The sequence below is a fragment of the Callorhinus ursinus genome, unplaced genomic scaffold (assembly GCF_003265705.2).
Source record: "Callorhinus ursinus isolate GAN/ISIS: 27379988/994484 unplaced genomic scaffold, GSC_fseal_2.0 scaffold37, whole genome shotgun sequence".
In the NCBI taxonomy this organism is placed as follows: Eukaryota; Metazoa; Chordata; class Mammalia; order Carnivora; family Otariidae; genus Callorhinus; species Callorhinus ursinus.
This window is the reverse complement of record NW_027397099.1, coordinates 1126820-1146534: the sequence shown is the minus strand read 5'-3', so window position 1 is coordinate 1146534 and position 19715 is coordinate 1126820. Positions and strand designations below refer to the sequence as shown.

Sequence of the window (19715 nt, the reverse complement as noted above, 5' to 3'; positions counted from 1 at the left end):
GAGGTCTCTGCCATCCCTGATCCACCAGGACTTCTTTGATGTTCCTCATGCATTAACCTGTGTAATACATGGGACACACAGAGCTGAGTCGGCCATAGTGTCTGCCCTCAAGGGGTATGAGAAAGCAGATTACACAGCTCCCGGATAGTTACTATGTGAAGCAGTGCTCAGGGATGTACCCTGAGCTGAGGGGGGAGGACTATGGGTATTCTTGGTGTCTTCTTTATCCTTCCTTTTTTTCTGTAACGAACACTGCATTTTTAATAAGGAAGAAACAAAAGAAACCTCAGTAGGAGTGAGAGATGCCATATCTCCAGGGACTCCTGGTTCAGCAATTAAATTGTGTTTTTATTTTTTTTCTGTTAACATCCTTATTTTACCAAAAAAAAAAAAAAAGTAATAAATTGTGTAAGGGTTCTACAAAGAACGTTAGGACTTTTGAAAATGATCTACTCCCATCTAGGGGAATCAAGGAAAATTTCACTATAAAATGACATGGAAGCTGGGCATTGCAGGACAACTGGGTTTCAGGAAGGGGGCATGGCACTGAGTGCATCCCAGCTGGAGAAAGAAAACTATTCAGACAAAGGCACAGAAGCAAAAAATGTGTCCGGTACAAAACAGGAACTAGTAAGCACCCAGCTCCGTGAGAGCACAGGGGATAGAAGAGCAGTGGGAGATAAAAATAGAAGGGTAGAGTAAGGACAACTCGTGGGAGGTTTGGGTTCTCTCTACATTTTAAACCCTACAACATGTTCTTACTATCTTGTTGGGTTTTTTTTTTTAATTATTTATTTATTTATTTGAGAGAGAGAAAGCGAGAGACAGAACAGGAACAGGGATGGAGGGGCAGAGGCAGAGGGAGAAGGAGACTCCCTGCTGACCAGGGAGCCCGATTTGGGGCTCAAACCTAAGACCCCGGGATCATGACCTGAACTGAGAGCAGACGCTTAACCGACTGAGCCACCCAGGCCCCCCTCACTGTTGGGTTTTGTTGTTCATACAGTTAAGACTCATTTAGATTGACCCGCAGAATCATCATTTTTATTGCTCTTCACTCCTCCATATCCATCTGTCCATCTGAGATCATTTGCCTACCCCCTGAAGAATAGCCTGTACTGTTTCCTCAATGCAGGTCTGCTGGCGGTGAATTCTCTCAGCTTGTATTTGAAAAATCTCCATTTCTTTTTTTTTTTCATTTTATTATGTTATGTTAATCACCATACATTACATCATTAGTTTTTTTTTAAGATTTTATTTATTTATTTATTTATTTGAGAGAGAGCACATGAGAGGGGGGAGGGTCAGAGGGAGAAGCAGACTCCCCGCCGAGCAGGGAGCCTGATGTGGGACTCGATCCCGGGACTCAGGATCATGACCTGAGCCGAAGGCAGTCGCTTAACCAACTGAGCCACCCAGGTGCCCTCATCATTAGTTTTTGATGTAGTGTTCCATGATTCATTGTTTGTGTATAACACCCAGTGCTCCACGCAGAACGTGCCCTCTTTAATACCCATCACCAGGCTAACCCATCCCCCCACACCCCTCCCCTCAAGAACCCTCAGTTTGTTTCTCAGAGTCCATCGTCTCTCATGGTTCATCTCCCCCTCCGATTTCCCCCTCTTCATTTTTCCCTTCCTGCTATCTTCTTCTTTTTTTTTTTAAACAAATAATGTATTATCTGTTTCAGAGGTACAGGTCTGTGATTTTTAATGTCATTTTTATTGGCTATAGACCTCTCAGCTGGCAGTTGTTTTCTCTCAGCAAATGAGAGCTTTCATTCCAGTGTGTTCTGGTTTCCACTGTTGCTGCTGAGACGTCAGCTATGTCCAACACGTTCTGTTAAGGTGATCTTTGTCCCCTGACTTTCCTTGTTTAACACTTTCACTTTGTGTTTGTCTTCTGCGGTTTCGCTATGATGTGCCTAGGTATGAATGTCTTTGCATTTATCCCTCTTGGAATTCACCAGGCTTCTTGATTCTGCAATTGATGTCTTCAGTCACTTTTAGAAAATTCCAAACATGTCTTGAAATATGGTTCCTATTCCATTCTGTCTCGTCTCTCCTTCTGGGAGGCCAATTCAGTGTGTGGAAGACCTTCCCCCATTTCCCCTCTGTCTCACCACCTCACTGCATTTTCCATCCATTTTCCTCTGGGCTCCATTCTGCATAATTTCTTGGGACCTATCTTCAGCTCATTAACTTTCCCTTTAGCTGTACCTAATCTGTTGTTAAACCTTCCATTGAGTTCTTAAGTTATTACATTTTTCAGTTCTAGAAGTTCTTTTAGGCTGCTTTTCAAATACACATCATCAGTTTTGAAGATTTCTGGTTTTGTGCTAAAGTTGTCAGACTTGGCTTTCTTTCTTTTTTTTTTTTTTTAAGATTTATTTATTTATTTATTTGAGAGAACGAGAATGAGAGAGAGAGAGTACATGAGAGGAGGGAGGGTTAGAGGGAGAAGCAGGCTCCTCGCTGAGCAGGGAGCCCGATGCGGGACTCAATCCGGGGACTCCAGGGTCATGACCTGAGCTGAAGGCAGTCGCTTAACCAACTGAGCCACCCAGGCGCCCGACTTTATTTCTTGAACATAGTCATCACAACCATTTTGCCATCTATACCTGGTCATTCCAAAATCTGGATTTCCTGTGGGTCTTTTTCTGATATCTGCTATTTCTGCTCATTTTTGCCATGTTGTCCTTTCTCCTTGTGTGCCTGGTTATCTTCGATCCTGTGTTGAGTATGATACTTGAAGAATTATTTAGAAATAACACTAAGGATGGTGTTCTTTTTCTTCAGAGACAGTTTTCCTTTGGTTCTGCCAAGTACTTTGGGACATTGGAAACTAAGGATCATCTAAAGTTAGTTTTAGGGCTTGATATTTCCTGGATATGACTCGGAGCAGGATCTCTACCCTTGGGGGGGCTGGGTTTGGTCCTCTCAGCAGGTCCTTTGGGGTCCGAATCTACAGGAAAGAAAACACCCACCTTTCACAAGACTTTTGCCCTCTTAACACCAAGAAGCCCTCAAAAACACGACTGAGCCTCCCACATACCTCTTCTAGACTAGCAAACACTCGAAGTCAAAAACAGCCCAGAAATGTAGGCTAGGCTCTCTGGATTCCCATGCTCTCCCAGATCTTGGTCTGGCTACTCTTCATTATCTTCTTAGTTCTGTGATGCTTTAAAAAGTGTGTTGGTCTTGTTGTTGTCCTATTTTCTTGTTTGTTTTGAGTCCACATTACCTAGTTTGTTTTCATTGTTACCTGTATTTTTTCCATTATTGTAGCTTTATAAAATGTTCTAGCATCTAGTTTAATAAATTCCTGCTTACCCATTCCCCATTTTTCTAATTTTTCTTAACGATTTTTACATATCTATTCTCTCAGATGGACTGTAGACATCATTTTATAATGTTCCTCAAAAAATCCAATTGGGAATCCTGTGAATTATTTGGAAAGAATTTTTTTTTTTAGATTTTATTTATTTATTTGACAGAGAAAGAGACAGAGAAGGAACACAAGCAGGGGGAGTGGGAGAGGGAGAAGCAGGCTTCCCGCTGAGCAGGGAGCCCGATGCGGGGCCTGATCCCAGGACCCTGGGACCATGACCTGAGCCGAAGGCAGACGCTGAACGACTGAGCCACACAGGTGCCCCAAGAATTTCTACTTTTAGAGTATGTAGGCTCTCAGGAGCAACATTAAGAATTCCCATCCATTTACCTAGATTTTTTTATTATGTCAATTTTTTCCATATAACTCCTCCATATAGTTTCTTACTAAGATTGTTTCTAAACATATAATTATTTTTTATCTCAGAAGCTTCCTATGTAGTATCACTATTTCTTTCTTCTTTTGGCCTCATTTCTTATATTGTTCAATTGTATTTATGATGGTACCAGCATGACTATCTTCTAAAACTGTCTGCTGATTTCTCATACCTAAAATCAGATATACGGCTTTAGTTTTTGCATCAGCTATGGTGGTCCAGAAAACATCCCTTTTCTCCACCCAAGCCAGAATCCCACTTTGGTTTTCTTTTTAACTTGGCAAGGTGCTCAATATGTTATCAGGCAACTGATGCATTACCACCTAGGAGATACTGGTTTTTAGGAACTCATATTTATGTAAGCCTTTATAGCATGACGAGTATTCATTTCCATTTTATTAGTCTAGAGTATATTTTACAGCTGCCTCTGTCAGTAGCAGAGGCCTTGGCAAGCCCATTTTGACACTGCATAGCTGGGTGATCTGGAAAGTCACCTCTACTCTCTGGACCTCCAGTTCCTTACTTGGATAATAGGGCTGAACTAAACTTTCACTTTCCTCCCCAGGTCTAACATTTATTTTATTCAATTCAAAAGAATGAGTGCTGGGCACAATGACTTTTTGGGTACTTCCCAAACAGCACCGTATCTCAATCTAGACTCAAACCCCATGAGCAGCCTGTAAGCTTAACACTCGACCTTGCTTTCCTTCTGCCAGCTGCATGTTGATCTGAGGGACCAACTAGGCGTCTTCTCCCTGAGAGGGACCCCCGCCACCTCCTACATCTACATCACAGAGGAGAACAAACCACATGCAAAAGGTAGGTAGGGGGAGTATAGCTTCTAGAGGGTGATGGGTGGTCCCAGGAGCTGTTTTATTAGGGAACTAATAAGGACCCAGGCAGATAAGGATGTCCGGTCTCATCATCGATGGCCTCTCTAGGTAAGGCCCATTCCCACACTAAGGCTGCTCTCCCTTGAGTCAGGATCTTTTTGGTTACATCTTCCTGGTTCTAAATCTCATGTCTCTCTCTTCTCTTTGCAGCAAAGAAAGCTCACACGGCCTCCCTGGTTGTTCCTCCTGGAAACACAGCTGGATTCGATGTCGTTTTCCAATCCAAGAAGGTTGGGAGAATGGCAGGCACCATCCACTTGTCAGTGATCAACAACCAGTATGAGGAGACAATCGTCCACATGGTGGGAGTGGGTTACGAGGATGACATCACCTTGGGCAACATCCATGGGCTGGTGGTTTCCAGCAGCCCTGAGGCCCCAGAGATCTCTGAGATCATCGAGGAAAATACTATGGAAGACTTGGTAGCAGGTGAGAGAAACATAAGTGAGGTATTGACAACTATTGGGTCGGGTCATTTTAAATAAGAATAAAATTTAAATAACAGCTCAGCCAGCTTCTGGGAATTTAGGAAAGCATCTCCTCTTCCTGTGTTGAGTTCATTCATGGCTCAGACAATGCCTTCAATCACGAGTTCCCTCAAGGAACATTTATTGAGCATCAGCATGCATGGACCAAGCACTATGCTGAAACCTGGAGTTGCAAAGAGTAAGAAGAGAGTCTCTGCCTTGGGGAGCTTATAGTTTTAGCTAATTCCAGTTTAGCTAACAAGTGAAATTCAAAATTCAAATTCCAGATTAGCTAAGTGAGCACATATCTCTCTAGTTTTCCCCATGTCTTTCAGCTGGCTTGTATCGGCATTGTCTGTTTCATGGGAAACATGTATCCTAGACATTCCAAGAGAAACCTGTGGGCTTCTTTAATTAAAGAAGGCATAGGTTTGTGCCACCTCTAGAACCTCATCCTCTATAGCCTCCCTACTCAGTGCAGTGTCTGAGGACCTACAGCCTCAGCAGCACCCAGGAGCTTGTTGGAAATGGGAATGGCAGAGCCCACCCCAGCACCTCAGGCCTGCTGAAGCCGAGTCTGAATTTTAGCACGATCCCTCGGTGACTTGTATGTATATTAAAGCTTAAGATGTGCTCCTCTGCAGTCCCCCAAGCACAGCAGCTTCATTTGGTTGAATATATTCTTTGGGGTAGGAGAAAATTTATTTCATCATTATTATCAAAAAGCACTTGTTAGGCGCCTGGGTGGCTCAGTCGTTAAGCGTCTGCCTTCGGCTCAGGTCATGATCCCAGGGTCCTGAGATCGAGCCCCGCATCAGGCTTCCTGCTCCACGGGAAGCCTGCTTCTCCCTCTCCCACTCCCCTGCTTGTGTTCCCTCTCTCACTGTGTCTCTCTCTGTCAAATAAATAAATAAAATCTTAAAAAAAAAAGAAATCAGATTTCATACTTATAATAGGGTTACCAGGTTTAGAAAATCAGGATACAGGAGTCCCTGTTAAATTTGAATTTCAGATTTAAAAAAAAAAGAGTCTTTTTATTATTTGTGTGTCCCAAAATATTGTATGGGACATACTGATACTAAAAATTACTTATCAATTATCTATGATTCGAGTTTAACAAGGACTTTTGTATTTTATCTTATTTTAACCCTTAATAGTATTTTTTCAGCAAACAAATGGAGTTGGGGACCTATATTTTCTCTTGGACATGAGGGCCAAGGTGGATGGATAGATGGTTGGACGGATGGACAGATGGACAAATAGATTTCCTAAGGAGGGAAAGCTTAAGCTAAGGACTCTAAATTTTTCCAAAATCATCATCAAAGGAGGGAAGGAGGCATGAGGGTGAGGCTCCATGTCTTTCAGGTGCTGCCTCCTCAGGGAAGTGAGCCCTAGGAGGAGGCCAGGGAGGACTCACGGACCTTCTGCTTCTGTCCATAGCTGCACTGGTGGACCACATCCAGTTTGGGGACTGCCACATTGGAAACAGCTATAACGTGAGCTTCACAATCACAAACCACAGCCAAGTGAACGTGATACGTTTTGAATGGCCCCCTGTATCTACAGTTTCCTTTTCCCCACAGGTAAGTGAAAACCAGTCACTCTTTTCTGGACTTCCTTAGACATAGGCCTACCCTAATTTGATTGTCTGTCTGTTCCCATGAATAAATGATATGGGATGGATGGCTCTCAAGCTGAGACAGCCCAAGAACCATCCCTTACTCAGACCAGGTGCCAGAGGACACTGTTCATATTTCCTCCGGTCTAAGAACAGAGAATGAGGTCTGCCGAGATGGTTGCTAGGCTGATGTTGAGGAATTCCGTGGAAGCCCGCACGGATGGAGACAGTGTCTTCCAGTCTTCCCATCCCAGACTGCAGACCTGTGTCCCCCGAGGTGTATGTTCTTTAGAGCATTAGTCCTGCAAAAGTGGTTCACTAAAAGCTAAAATGGGGGTAGTGGGTTCCGTGGACGACTGGGATTTAGCACATTTGCATATTACATCTTTCTCTTAGAGGTGCCCAGGGCCAGGCAGCATACTAAAACCTAGTTAACTTTGTTTTACCTGGAATTTTCTGACCCCTTCTTTTAGCATCTCACAGCGCACATTTTATGAATTGCTGACCAAAGCTCGATGTCACACAAGGCCTAAGACAATGTGGTAGCAGATCTAGTCTCTGGCTAGTTGTTTTCATAGTTCGCTTTTGAGTTCCCAGGACAATGGATATACCCAGATGTATCCACTGCCTCCTGCACTGTTTTGGTCACCAAGTCTGTCAAGTATAGTTAGGGGAAGAGAGCAAGGAGGGTAGGGGACCCTACTTTGTCACCTTTATTTTTTTTATTTTTTTAAGTAGGCTCCATGCCCAGTGTGGAGCCCAACACAGGGCTTGAACTCACATACCTGAGATCAAGACTTGAGCTGAGCTAAGAGTTGGACACTCAACTGACTGAGCCACCCAGGCACTCACTTTGTCACTTTTGAATATTTGAGTGCCCTCAGGAAGTTTTGCTTCCTGGAGGGATGTAAAGTGTCAGTCAAATCAGGCAGAGATAAGCTTCAGATAGTCCATTTAGTGCACCCACGTGCACAAACACTCGTGCATATTACCCCCCACCCCGCCACACACAAACATTTGTGGCCTTGGGAAATACTAAGCTTTCTTCTCCCTTCACTTTCCAGTGGAGGGAGAGTTTTTAGATCTGTCAGAAACATGATAGGACTATTATATATGTGTGTTTGTGTGTGTGTGTGTGTGTGTGTGTGTGTGTGTGTGCTAAACCATCAATGATTTTATGCTATAGACCACATTAGATTTCCCATTTATCTGGTATATTTCAGTGAATCTCAGCCTTTCTGGACTCAGGACTCCTTTACCCAATTAAACATTATTCAGGAACCCCCAAAAAGCTTTTGTTTATGTGGGTTATGTCTATTGATATTTACCATATTAGCATTTAAAACTGAGAATATCTGAAAATATGTATTTATCCATTTATTTTATTTTATTTTATTATGTTAATCACCATACGTTACATCATTAGTTTTTGATGTAGTGTTCCATGATTCATTGTTTGCATATAACACCAAGTGCTCCATTCAATACGTGCCCTCTTTAATACCCATCACCAGGCTAACCCATCCCCCCACGCCCCTCCCCTCTAGAACTCTCAGTTTGTTTCTCAGAGTCCATAGTTATCCATTTTTAAATAATAAACCCATTAATGTTAATATAAATACCATATTTTTATGAAAATGGCTGTTTTCCAAAATAAAAAAATTAGTGAAAGAAGAGTGGCATTATTTCACAGTTTTACAAATCTCTTTAATATCTGGCTTAATAGAAGTAGCTAGATTCTCCTATTTGCTTTTCCATTTGATCTGCTATAATATCGTATGTCATGTAACCTCTAGAAAGTTCCATTGTATACTCTTGAGAAAATGAGAGTGAAAAAGTCAACTAACATCTTAATATTATGATGAAAGTAGTTTTGACCTTGTGAGCTCCTGAAAAAGGTCTTAGGGGTCCCAAGGGTCATCTGATCACACTCTGAGAACTGCTAACGTACTGTGTGCATCTGTCCCTGATTCATAAAGGTCATAGTGGTGAAGAAGCACAGGTAGTTAAGAGCATGGTACCTGGCTCCATACTGTCGGGGGCTGAATCCAGCTCTTCTAATCATGGGAGGACCATGAACAAGTTACAAGTTTCCATGCCTATGAAATAGGGGAAATGGCTGTATATCCCATAGGGTTGTTGTGGGGATTAGCAGAATTGTGTAAAGGTTTAGAATAGTGCCCTAGGCAAGTAACAGTTTGATAAATATTAGCTGCTTTTGTTTTTAGGCTTGTATTTCTAAGAACCTCTTGTATGTATTTAAGACCATCTACATAGGCAGGTTTAAATGTATTTTTTGCCAAGACTTTTGGCTCTACCCCTTCTCTAGAATATCACCATCAGGTAGCAAAAGTCCTCCAGCTTGGATTCCCAAAAATACTAACACCAGGCTCTTCCCCAGATTGGCCACCTCCACCCTGGGTGTGCCAAGGACATAGTGGTGACCATGAAGTCAGACGTGCCCATCAGTCTGAAGAAGATGGGGGCCAAGTGCAAGCTGTCCAGGATCATGTTTCAGCTCCCTGCAGACCAGATCCCTGACTGGGATGACCGCATGCGCACGGTCAAGTGGGTGGATGTGCTCAGAAACCCACGTGGGACTTTCACTACAAAACGAAAGGTGAGTGAGGACATCAGGCACAGATCTGCCATGGCTGGGGGCCTGCTGCTTTCCACTTCAATGTCTCATCATTGCCTTCCTTCACAAAAAAAAAAAGTTTCCCATTCTACTTGACCTTGATTTCAGAAGTGATAAACTGAACTTACAAGCATGCCTCCTGCCGGCCCCACGACCCACACATCTTGATACGTCCAGCTTTAGTTTCAGTCTGGATGCCTCATGCAGCAAGTCCTCCCACTTTTTCAACAGGACCATGCCTAGCCTTTCGGTCAGTTCCTCTTTCCCTCGGGTGTCCAGAATTAAATTAGTTAGAATCTCTGGTTCCTGACAGAATCTCATCTGTGATCCAAGCATGCCCCTCTCTTAATTAGTCCTTGATTGGTTTCTTTTGAATGGTAGAACAAACAGAGATGAACTCACACCCAACATAGGAAGTAGAACATGGATTACCTGTGTGCTTCTCAGCCATTCCATCCCCCTGCCTCCTGTCTTAAACACAATCACCATTCTGAATCTCATTTACTTATTCCCTTGATTTTTGGTTTGTTCTTTTTTTTTCAACCTATGCATCCAAAAAGGCATACTGTTTAGTTGTAGTTTTTAACTTTAGTTTTTGAAAAGGTTAGATTTCTTGTGATCCATATTGTTGCATGTGGCTATAGTATATCCACTTTCACTGCTATATAAAATTCCATTATTATTATTTATCATTCATTCTTCTTTTGAAAATTATTTACAATTTTGCTATCATGCACAGTGTTTCTGTGAACATTATTGTTCATGTCAAACGGTGTTCATTTGCAAAAGTTAATATTCCTAGAAGTGGAATTGCCAAGTCATAGGATATGTGAATTTCAGCTTTCCAAGGTAATGCCCAAATGTTTTCCAAATGGCTGTACCAATGTACACTCCTGGCAAAGACATCTTACTGATCCACATTCTCTCCACAACTTGGCATTGCCAGACCTCTTGATTTTTATCATTTAAGTGAATGGGAAATGATCTCATTTGGGGGCTACTTTGCATTTCCCTAATGACTGATAAAATTGAATATGTCTTCATATGATTATTGGCCATGCTAGTTATCTCTTATATAAATGCTTTTTGCCTATTTTTCAGTTCTGATGCTTGTCCTTTGTATGAGTTATTTTATTTTTTATAAACTCTGCTATTCCTTCCTATTATTTGTCTGCAAACATCTTCACCAAATCTAAAGCTTATCTTTTCACTTCCTTTGATGTATCTTTTGATGAACAAAAAAAAATTCTTAATATAGTCACGTTTATTAATCTCATCTTCTATATTTATTATTTTTTGTGTCTTATTTTTAAACCCTTCCCTACCAGGGAAGAGAAAATGTGCTTTTTTTTTTTTTTTAGGTTTAAGAACTTTGCTGTTTATATTTAAGCCCTTGGCCCACTTGGATTTTATGTATGGTGTGAGGCAAGGATCCAATTTCATAGTTTTCCATCTAGATAACTAACCTGGCCAAATCCCTTTTTCTGTTTAGCCCTTATGTTTCCTAGTGATCTGCCATGACTCCCTTGTCATCTAAACTTCATACATACCTGGGATGTTTCTTGTCTCAGTATTCTACTTCAATGTCAATTTGTCTACCCCTATGCCAGTTTTACCCTGCCTCAATTTCTGTAGCTTCACAATCAGCCTTGATATCTGGAAGGGAAGTCCCTTTTCCACACTGTTTTGTTCTGAAGTGTTTTAGTTATTCTTGGTCCTTTATTTTTCTATCTAATTTTGGAATCCACTAACCAAGTACTGAGGAAACCCTAATGGAAACTTGATTGGAATTGGATTGCATCCATAAGTCAGTTTAGGAAAAATTAACAATTTTATAATATTAATTTGTCCTTTCTCTTAACAAATTTTATCTCTTTATTTAGGTCTTCTTTAAGATTTTTTTCCTAGTATTCAGATTCTTTAATAGTGTTAGGACTCTTCAGGCTTTTGATTTGTTCTTGAGTCAATTTTATTAAATTATTTTTCTAGGAATTTGCCCTTCCACTAGGTTTTCATATGTATTTTCATAAAATTATTTATAATATTTTCTTATCATCTATTTAAATCTGTAGGGTTGGTGGTGATGTCCTTTTCATTTTTGGTATTGGTTATTTGTATTTATTCATTTTTTTCTTGATCAATCTTACCAAAGACTTTTTAAGTCATTCCAAATAAACAATTTTTGGCTTCCTTGGTCCTCTCTGTTTTTTTATTTATTTTTGATTTCATTGATATCTGTCCCTATCTTTATGATTTCCTTTCTTCTGCCTTCTTCTGAGTCCATCTAACCAAAAAACTCATGTCTCTGCAATCTTACTACTCTCAGTAATTTGCTTCCTTCCCCATTTAAGAGTCATTTAGGTTTGCCTGAATCATTTATTTCTGGAACTTGAGTTAATTTGCATGGGTAAAATATAGTACTGTGCTCCCCCACAGCCCTTTATTCCTGTGAGTCAACTGGCCCCACCTTTGTTACAGGTGATAGAGACAGACCCTGAGCCCACCCATTCTGTAGTAGAAGAGAACTATCGAGAACTTCATCTTCAGATCAGTGCCAATGTGAATTACGCTTCGTATGGATGCCAAACAAGCAACGTGCACTTTAAAGAAACGCTGGTTTACCAGACCCGAGTGTTTGAGTGAGTCTTCGAGAGCCCCCCACCCTCACAGAGAAGCTCTTTGATTTTATCATTTGCCCCCACTCCACCACACATTTATTCAGTGTCTACGACAGCACATACCAGGCATCAGAGCCACGTGGCACACATCAGAGTAACTCTGTGGCTGCAGTGAATCCTTCAGGCCCACAAAGCTATGGAAGTTCACACTTGAAATCAAGATATAGGCCAGGAAACACAGTCCGCTAGGGAGGAGGGGACAGCATCTGGCCATCAGCTTCAGTGGGGACCGTCCTTGCAGTAACAGTTCACACCACCACCCAGGAACAGTTCTTTTCTCCCCGACCCCGGGTCACAGTTGGACAATATCCACACTGATGGCAATGGGTCCGTCTCAGCTTCGAAGGCCCACAACCTACAGAAGGCAACACTCCTCATAACCATTCCATAGGTACAGCTTCTAGGATCCCTGCAGGGGACATGCCCAGTTACCAAGAGTCACTACACTCAGAGGACCCCAAAGCTATGGCTTCCCTTCAGGGAGGTATCATCCCCCCCAGACCAGATGCAATTTACCAATCAGGGGTCATTTTTTACTATAAACAATGTTGCCTAATGATACAACTGGTATTTCTCCTTCATCAGGTTTCCAGGGAAACAGAGCTAAAAAGTTCATTCAAAGTTAAAATTGTCCTTAGAAAGAAAGAGTTATGTGAACTCACACATGGGAATGCAGGATTTCGTGGGTCCCCCTCTTAAGGAGCTCATGGTGGGCGGTGGGGGGATGGGTGAAAATAGGTGAATTGATGGTTGCAAGGGCCGTGTCCTGTGTGTGCTGTGAAAATACCTAAAGCAGACTAAGATGTGGGGGGAATGAGAAAGCAGACAGCACGTAAGGGAAGACGTCCCAGATGAAGCAGTGCCCCTGTTGAATTGTGGAGGATGAATAGGAGGTAGCCAGGTGAAGAAGTGAGTGAGAAAAAAGGGCCTTCTAGGCAGAGAGAGCATCATACACAAAGACAGAGAAAGACTATTCTTTGAGAATTACAAGCACAAAAATGTAAACCACTGACATTTCAACTTTGTAAGAATTAGTAATTAACTTGTTCAACTCATCTTGCATTTGTTACACTTTACATGTTCTCTCAAATTATTATAGAACCAAATGAGATAAGACAGAAAGGGAGAGCTTCTGCTGATACCTGTTTTACCTAAAGCAGGGGTTGGCAAACTGTGGCCCATGGACCAAATCCGGCCAGCTGCCTATTGTTGTAAATAAGGTTTCTTTTGGCCACAGCCATGCCCATCTGTTTATGTGTTGTCTGTGGCTGAAAGAGCAAAGTGAGTAGTTGCTACAAAGACCTATGGTACACAAAGCCAAAAAAACGTGCTGTCTTGCCCTTTGTAAAAAAAGTTTGCCAATCCCAATCTAAACCAAGAACTTTTTTTATCAGAAGTATTCTGTACCACCAAGATTTCTCTACTTTATACAAGTTTTCTTTAAGATAATGACCAGTACTCATACTTGTACACAATAAACACAAGCTCCTGAAGTCAAAGCACTTGACTTTGGGTGTATCTGCATGGTCTACCTGTACTGGATAATGGAAACCTAATCCTTACACCCTACCACACCCCACTCCCAAACTTTCAACTCCTACAACTTCCCTAAAACTAGGAATAGCTACTTGTGTTTCTTTCTCTAACACAATCAGTTTCTTGTGCCAAGGCCTCATCCTTCTGCTGTGATTGTGATCAAGTTTAAAAGTGATTCCAGAAAAAGCTTCTATCTCCTGTTCTTCTCTTAGATGCAGAGAAACTTGAGGCAAGAAAAGGCTCCACTAATTCAGAATTTGAGACAAGTCTTAGCCAGTGAAGGAATCGCAGGCAGGGGTCAAACAGCCTCTGACCACAGGGACATTGTTTCCCATGGGAGATGATTCAGGAAGGGAGGGACTATAGAATTTGCACCTAAAGAAGATATTGTCATGGGAAACACATTTTGATTCCTCTCTCATGGAAATGTTTCAGGGTTACAGCAATGCAGGCTGAGAGCTCATTGCATAGGGTACTGGTGGTGTGCCAGATGATTTTCAGTGCTAAACCTTTGGATATTTTTACTTTTAATAGCTATGTATATATTCTATGTGTTTTAGAAGAAAATATAACTAACATAGCAAATGCATGATGTCAGATAAAATGTTTAAAACTTGCCTTTTGAAAAAATGTTTAAGAAACACAGTGATGACTTAAAAAGTTGAATAACAGTATAGATAATGTGCAGACAGGGAAAACATCATTGACAGCACATTTCTCAAATCCATTCTCTGATCTATCTGCAGGTTTGAACTGATTAATTCAGGAAATGTGCAGCTGGAATTCAACTGGGTCTCAGAAGAGACTGCAAAGGCTGTCAGTTTTGCAATGCCAGATAACCAAGGTAAACCAATTAGTAGGAGAGCCTTGTTCATGGAGCAGTGAGCACTGCTCCAATGGCCCTCTCAGTAGCCAAGGAGAAGCAGAGCAAATGTCTCATGGTGTCTGCAGAGTCAAACGGGCCTGAGAAACTCAAGAGCTGACCTCTCTCCTCCTGGAGCCTGGACCCTGGCCATCCACTAGGCCAGCACCCTGGCCACAGAGCCCTAGGAATCTTGTTTTTCAGGCCTTAGCCTCTTGGGACATTACAGACCCTTGCAGAAGCTATGAACTGTCTCCCCAAGGAAATACATACCCATACCCAATTTGATACACATAAAGCACTTGGGAAAGGGCTCAACACTTGGTGGACAAATACTCATTACTGTTGTTGCAGTTTTGGAGACTCACAGACCTTTTGAATGGGCCCTTATCCATGGGCCCCCAGATTGTGAACCCCTAGTTTAAAACAATGATTCTCCAAAAATTATGTTCACAGCCCATTATTCTTAAGGCAGAAGACCCAGAGACATCTCCTTGACCCACCCCTTTGAGCCAAAAGGAAAAACTTTAGAAACTTGATAGAATTCATAGAAGTATTTTCATGAATCTCCTACAAGAGATACGAGCCAATTCCTTACCCCTAGTGCCCAAAATTAAGTATACCTGTTGAAGAGGTGAGCCCACAGACCCCACAGAGGGTCCCTCAGGACCTGTGAGTGGGCTGCCTTCCACCTGCCCTCCCACTGCAAATGCTGAATATCACTGGCTGTCTCTGTTGGCCCCCAGGTTCCTCTCAAAAAGACCAACTTAGCCAGGGCACACTGCACACGGTCAGCACCCTGGACAGTGCCATCGACCCCTGGAACGAAGTTTCCCTGCCACCCTTCTCTGTGGAGCCCTCCTCAGGCACTGTGCCTGCAGGGAAGACTCAGAAGCTCAAAGTGAAATTCTCCCCGCTGGAGGTTGGAGACTTCGAGGGCAATCTTTTCTGCCAGTAAGGAGACGTGCTCCCCAGAACAAAGCTCTGCATCTCCTATCCTCTCTTCTGTCCCACCACTACCACCATTCTGTCCAGCCTTTGGCCCCCTCCACAGCCCCCAAACTGTCACATTTCCCTTTGGGAAGATTCAAAGGGGCCAGGATTTGGAAGATACGGAGAATTGGGTCTTTTGTATTACTCACCAACACTCTCTAGACTCTTCCTCCTGCCCCCTTCCCCCTTCCCAGCCACATTCAGAATTCCACTGAACAACACAATGGCTGACAGATAGATGGGTTCCAGTCCTTGGGCATGTATGAACTTAAAAAAAAAACTTTCTTGTAACTTTTCTGACACTTGGTTTCCTCATGTAGAAAGCAAACAAGAATACCCACCTTGTACAGTCGCCATGAACATTAAATGAGTCAATTCACATGAAGACTTAGCACAGAACCTGGCACACAATAAGCACAATACACCCACATGGTGGTAGTGGAGGCAGTGGACCTGATACATCAGTGAGGAATAGAGGGTGCCCACACCCAATTCTAGAAAAGCCAATCCAGTAACTTCTAGCAATGAAAACCTCGGATGTGCTTTCCCAGGAAAGCTCCATGCAGAACACCCACCTTATAGAGGAACTGTATGAACGCTGGCATGGGGTAGCGAGAACTATGTGAGCCATAAGAGCCTTGTGGAGCCCCTGCAATCCACCACAGGGACCCCTCCTATGTCTGGGCTACCTAAACTTGGTGCTGGGGCTAAGTCTGCTCACATCCAGTTCACCTTTTCTGAGGAGATGAGACTACTCTTCTAGGATTTCTCTGTCAATGTTCGTTGACAGGAGATGCCTATGAGAGGACCCAGAGGGTAAGATTCTCTGCTCAATTTACAGCAGGGAGATTTTGTCACCACTACTGGAGGGATAACTTGGGGCCACACTTAGATACAGAAAAGGAGCCAGAATTCAGCCTCCTCCTCCTCAGCCCATTCATGCATTCATCCACTCAACAGTTAATGAATGAACACCTACCATGTACCATGCACTGTTCAGGGACTGAGATTATGTTGTTGACCAGGACAGACCCAATGTCTGCTTTCATGGAGCTCACATTCTGTTGGATATAATAATTCATTTCCACCCAACTCAGAAAGCAATGATTGATTTAAAAATAAGTAAGAATAAGTAACCTTATCCTCTCAGGATTCCCAACTTGCCGCCTGGAGAGCAAGGTCCAGTCCTATCGACAAAAGGGCGGAGCTTCTTGCCCTTCTGCCATTTTGACCTGAAACACTCCGACTATATCAGCGGTCATCGGCGCAACCCAGATCTCCGAGGGCCTAGTGGTGGGGCTCTGGACTCAAACACCCGGGTGATTGAGTTCACCAGTGTGGGCATAGGAGGGAAGAGCCTTCGGTGAGTTGCCTAGGTTTGCATCAGTTGAGTTCCTATCAGTCATTCCTTCTACAGAACGTAGAGGAAGAATTCAGGGAAGTCAGTGAGGCTAATTCCTAGAAGCAGGCTTGAACTACTGGGGTTGGACTTCGGAGAACTGCTCCAGTAAGAAAGCTGGATTTTGTCTCCTTAGCATCAACACTGGGGAAAATTTGGAAGACATAAACATAGAATCTCTGACCACCACCTTAACCACAGAGGATCACTGGGGCAGAAGCACCCTGGGCATCGTTATTACTCCAAAGTCCAAAACTCTAGCCATAGTCTGGAGCCCCAGTTGAGATGCAGTTTTCATTTCTATGGTAATGAAGTGCCCAGACAAGTTCTACTTCCCAGATAGGGGGACTGTGCTAGGGAAGGTCGTAGGAAAGTTTCTGTTATTCCTCAACCCCCCATTTCACTCTCTGCTATCAATTCTTCCCCCTCGATCAGGACTTTTACAATCCTGAACCCCACTAATAGCACTTACACCTTCTGCTGGATCTCCGAAGAAACTGAAAGTCTCCAGAACCCTCCAGCCTTCACATGCCTTACAGAGAAGGGCTTTGTCCACCCGGAAAAGAAAGCTGAGGTATGTGTGTGAATGAAGACCACCAGACCAAGGACTTTAATCATTCTCTCTCTCTCCCTCTGCTTAGCACGTGTGCTGTAGACCATAGGTAGAGTGAGGGAGGACAGCCCAAGTATGCATCAATCAATAAGTATTTCTTGAATGGCATAGACATTAGGCAGTCCTCATGAACAGGACAGACCTGAGCTCTCTTGGTTGGCCATAGAGAGATGGAGAGCTCTAGCATTTGCAGTTTTAAAAACTGAAACTATTAAAGCGGGCAAGGGGAGCTGGGCACTAATGGGCACTAGGACCCATAGAGTAACAGGAAGACTTATTTTTTTCCCAAGGGACTGACAGTGGTAAAAGGATACAGATGTGTTTTTACTTGGTTGGGCCAAAGGGCAAAACAGAAAAGTGAGTCCTGTCCCACAGCTCAGTCCTCAAGTTTACACAGTGGTAGTGGGTATGGGGTCAGACTTAATGAAGCATGAATTCATTGGCGAAAACAGATCTATGGGCCCCATATCCTGTAAGTTCCACAGAGAATCTCGGAGGCAGAAATAAATCCATGAAATAGAAATTAAGAATTCAAATGCCTTCAGGAAGGTCCCACAAATGAATGGAGCAAGCCAAGGGAACGATGACACGGAACGCTGAGCCCAGCACTGGCTGGCTGCCGTGCTTCTCTGTCAGATGAACACACATAGACAAGTAGACCCAGGGTTGCCAATTTTCCCAACCTTTTTAGGAAAAGCGAAAATTCCATATTTCTCTCAGATTCTATTTTTACATACCAAACAAAGACATGGTGTGAAATACGGCAGCCCAGCCATCAGAGGCTATGGGTGGGGTAGACCTCTCAGGGGGGTCCTGTGGGCAGGGCAAACACACATTGATATTGCTGGAACAGCCACACTTACATGCCTTCACGGAGACAGTAGAAAGGTAGGGGTGACCTGGTAACGTCAGCCATCATAACCCCAGCACCCGTAAGCCTCCAAGGGCATGTGGAGCAAGCAAAAAGAAACGCTTTTTACCCTTCTGTTCCAAACTGTCTTCTTAGATTATCTTCCAGTTCACACCTTTCCATCTGGACATCACAGAAGCATTCTGGACTTTCTTAATCCCCGAACACAACATCACCGTCCCTTTCCTACTGGTAGGCAAAGCCACTGATCCTCTCATCAATCTGGACAAGTCACACCTCAACTTCAGTTGTCTCCTCATTGGTAAGGCTGCCCTGTTGGTTTATGTTTGAGTTGGTGTGACCTGTGAGCGGGAGGAGTAGGGCTGACTCAGCAATGAGCTCCGGGAGCAGACTTGGGTGGAAAACTTTTCCTGGTGCCAGAGGTACTCTATCACTGTTCGCAAAGCCATGAAATATTTACCTCTCAATCTAATTTCCATCAGCTATCTTCTAAACCCACACACTAATAACCTAAGAAAATGTAGGAGCCTTGCTACAGATCCTACTTGTTAGATTCCTTGAAGACCCGGACTGGCTGCATCCATTTCCAGAGCCTCACGTTATCCCCATCTTACTTGCATGTGCCTCTGGAGGATGGGCTGTATTTGTTTGCCTCTCAGTCTGTGCCACAGTGGTCAGATTTCTCTGCCATCCTTTCATGCATTTATTCAGCTCAACAAATATCTCTGGGCCCCTTGTATGACCCAGGCACTCTTCTGTGAGCTGAGAATGCCGTCGGTAAAGCCAAAGTCCCCATCCTCACGGTGGTTACAGTCTAGTAATAGAAAGCAGACCACCAAGGGATGCCTGGGTTAAGCGTCTGCTTTCAGCTCAGGTCATGATCCCAGGGTCCGGGGATTGAGTCCACATCAGGCTCCTTGCTCGGTAAGGAGCCTGCTTCTCCCTCTGCCTGCCACTCCCCCTGCTTCTGCACTCGCTCTCATTCTTGCTCGCTCGCTCTCTCTCATTCTCTCTGACAAATAAATAAAATCTAAAAAAGAAAAAAGAAAGCAGACTACCCAAAAAGAAAAAAGAAAAATATATAGCATGTCAGATGTTAATAAGTATTCTAGAGAAGAATAAAGCAGGGTAGGGAGAATAAAGGATGCCAGGAGGCAATGGGAAAGTGACATTTGATCAGAGACCTGAAGGAAATAAAGGAAGTGGTCACCAGGTCCCTTATCACATGACATGGATGTGGGGTGTGTGTGTGTGTGTGTGTGTGTGTGTGTAAAATACAACTAAAGCCAGAGGATGTTTTAGTAACTTATTAGATTCTTATATTTAGAAAAGTGATATTCTTTATAATAAGACAATCAATCTGTTATATAAGGAAAATTTT

General features: G+C 43.1%; 1 protein-coding gene across 1 annotated transcript in view; it reads left to right on the top strand.

Annotated features, from left to right (window-relative positions):
- The window catches only part of HYDIN (HYDIN axonemal central pair apparatus protein), a 374533-nt gene that overhangs the window by 318499 nt on the left and 36319 nt on the right, over nucleotides 1-19715 (top strand). Inside the window, exons 66-75 of the mRNA XM_073880040.1 lie at nucleotides 4483-4585; nucleotides 4810-5088; nucleotides 6567-6709; nucleotides 9146-9364; nucleotides 11861-12021; nucleotides 14343-14440; nucleotides 15205-15412; nucleotides 16602-16814; nucleotides 17286-17424; nucleotides 18470-18635. Of these exons, the coding sequence (XP_073736141.1) occupies nucleotides 4483-4585; nucleotides 4810-5088; nucleotides 6567-6709; nucleotides 9146-9364; nucleotides 11861-12021; nucleotides 14343-14440; nucleotides 15205-15412; nucleotides 16602-16814; nucleotides 17286-17424; nucleotides 18470-18635 (1729 nt within the window). The remainder of the gene's footprint in view (nucleotides 1-4482; nucleotides 4586-4809; nucleotides 5089-6566; nucleotides 6710-9145; nucleotides 9365-11860; nucleotides 12022-14342; nucleotides 14441-15204; nucleotides 15413-16601; nucleotides 16815-17285; nucleotides 17425-18469; nucleotides 18636-19715) is intronic.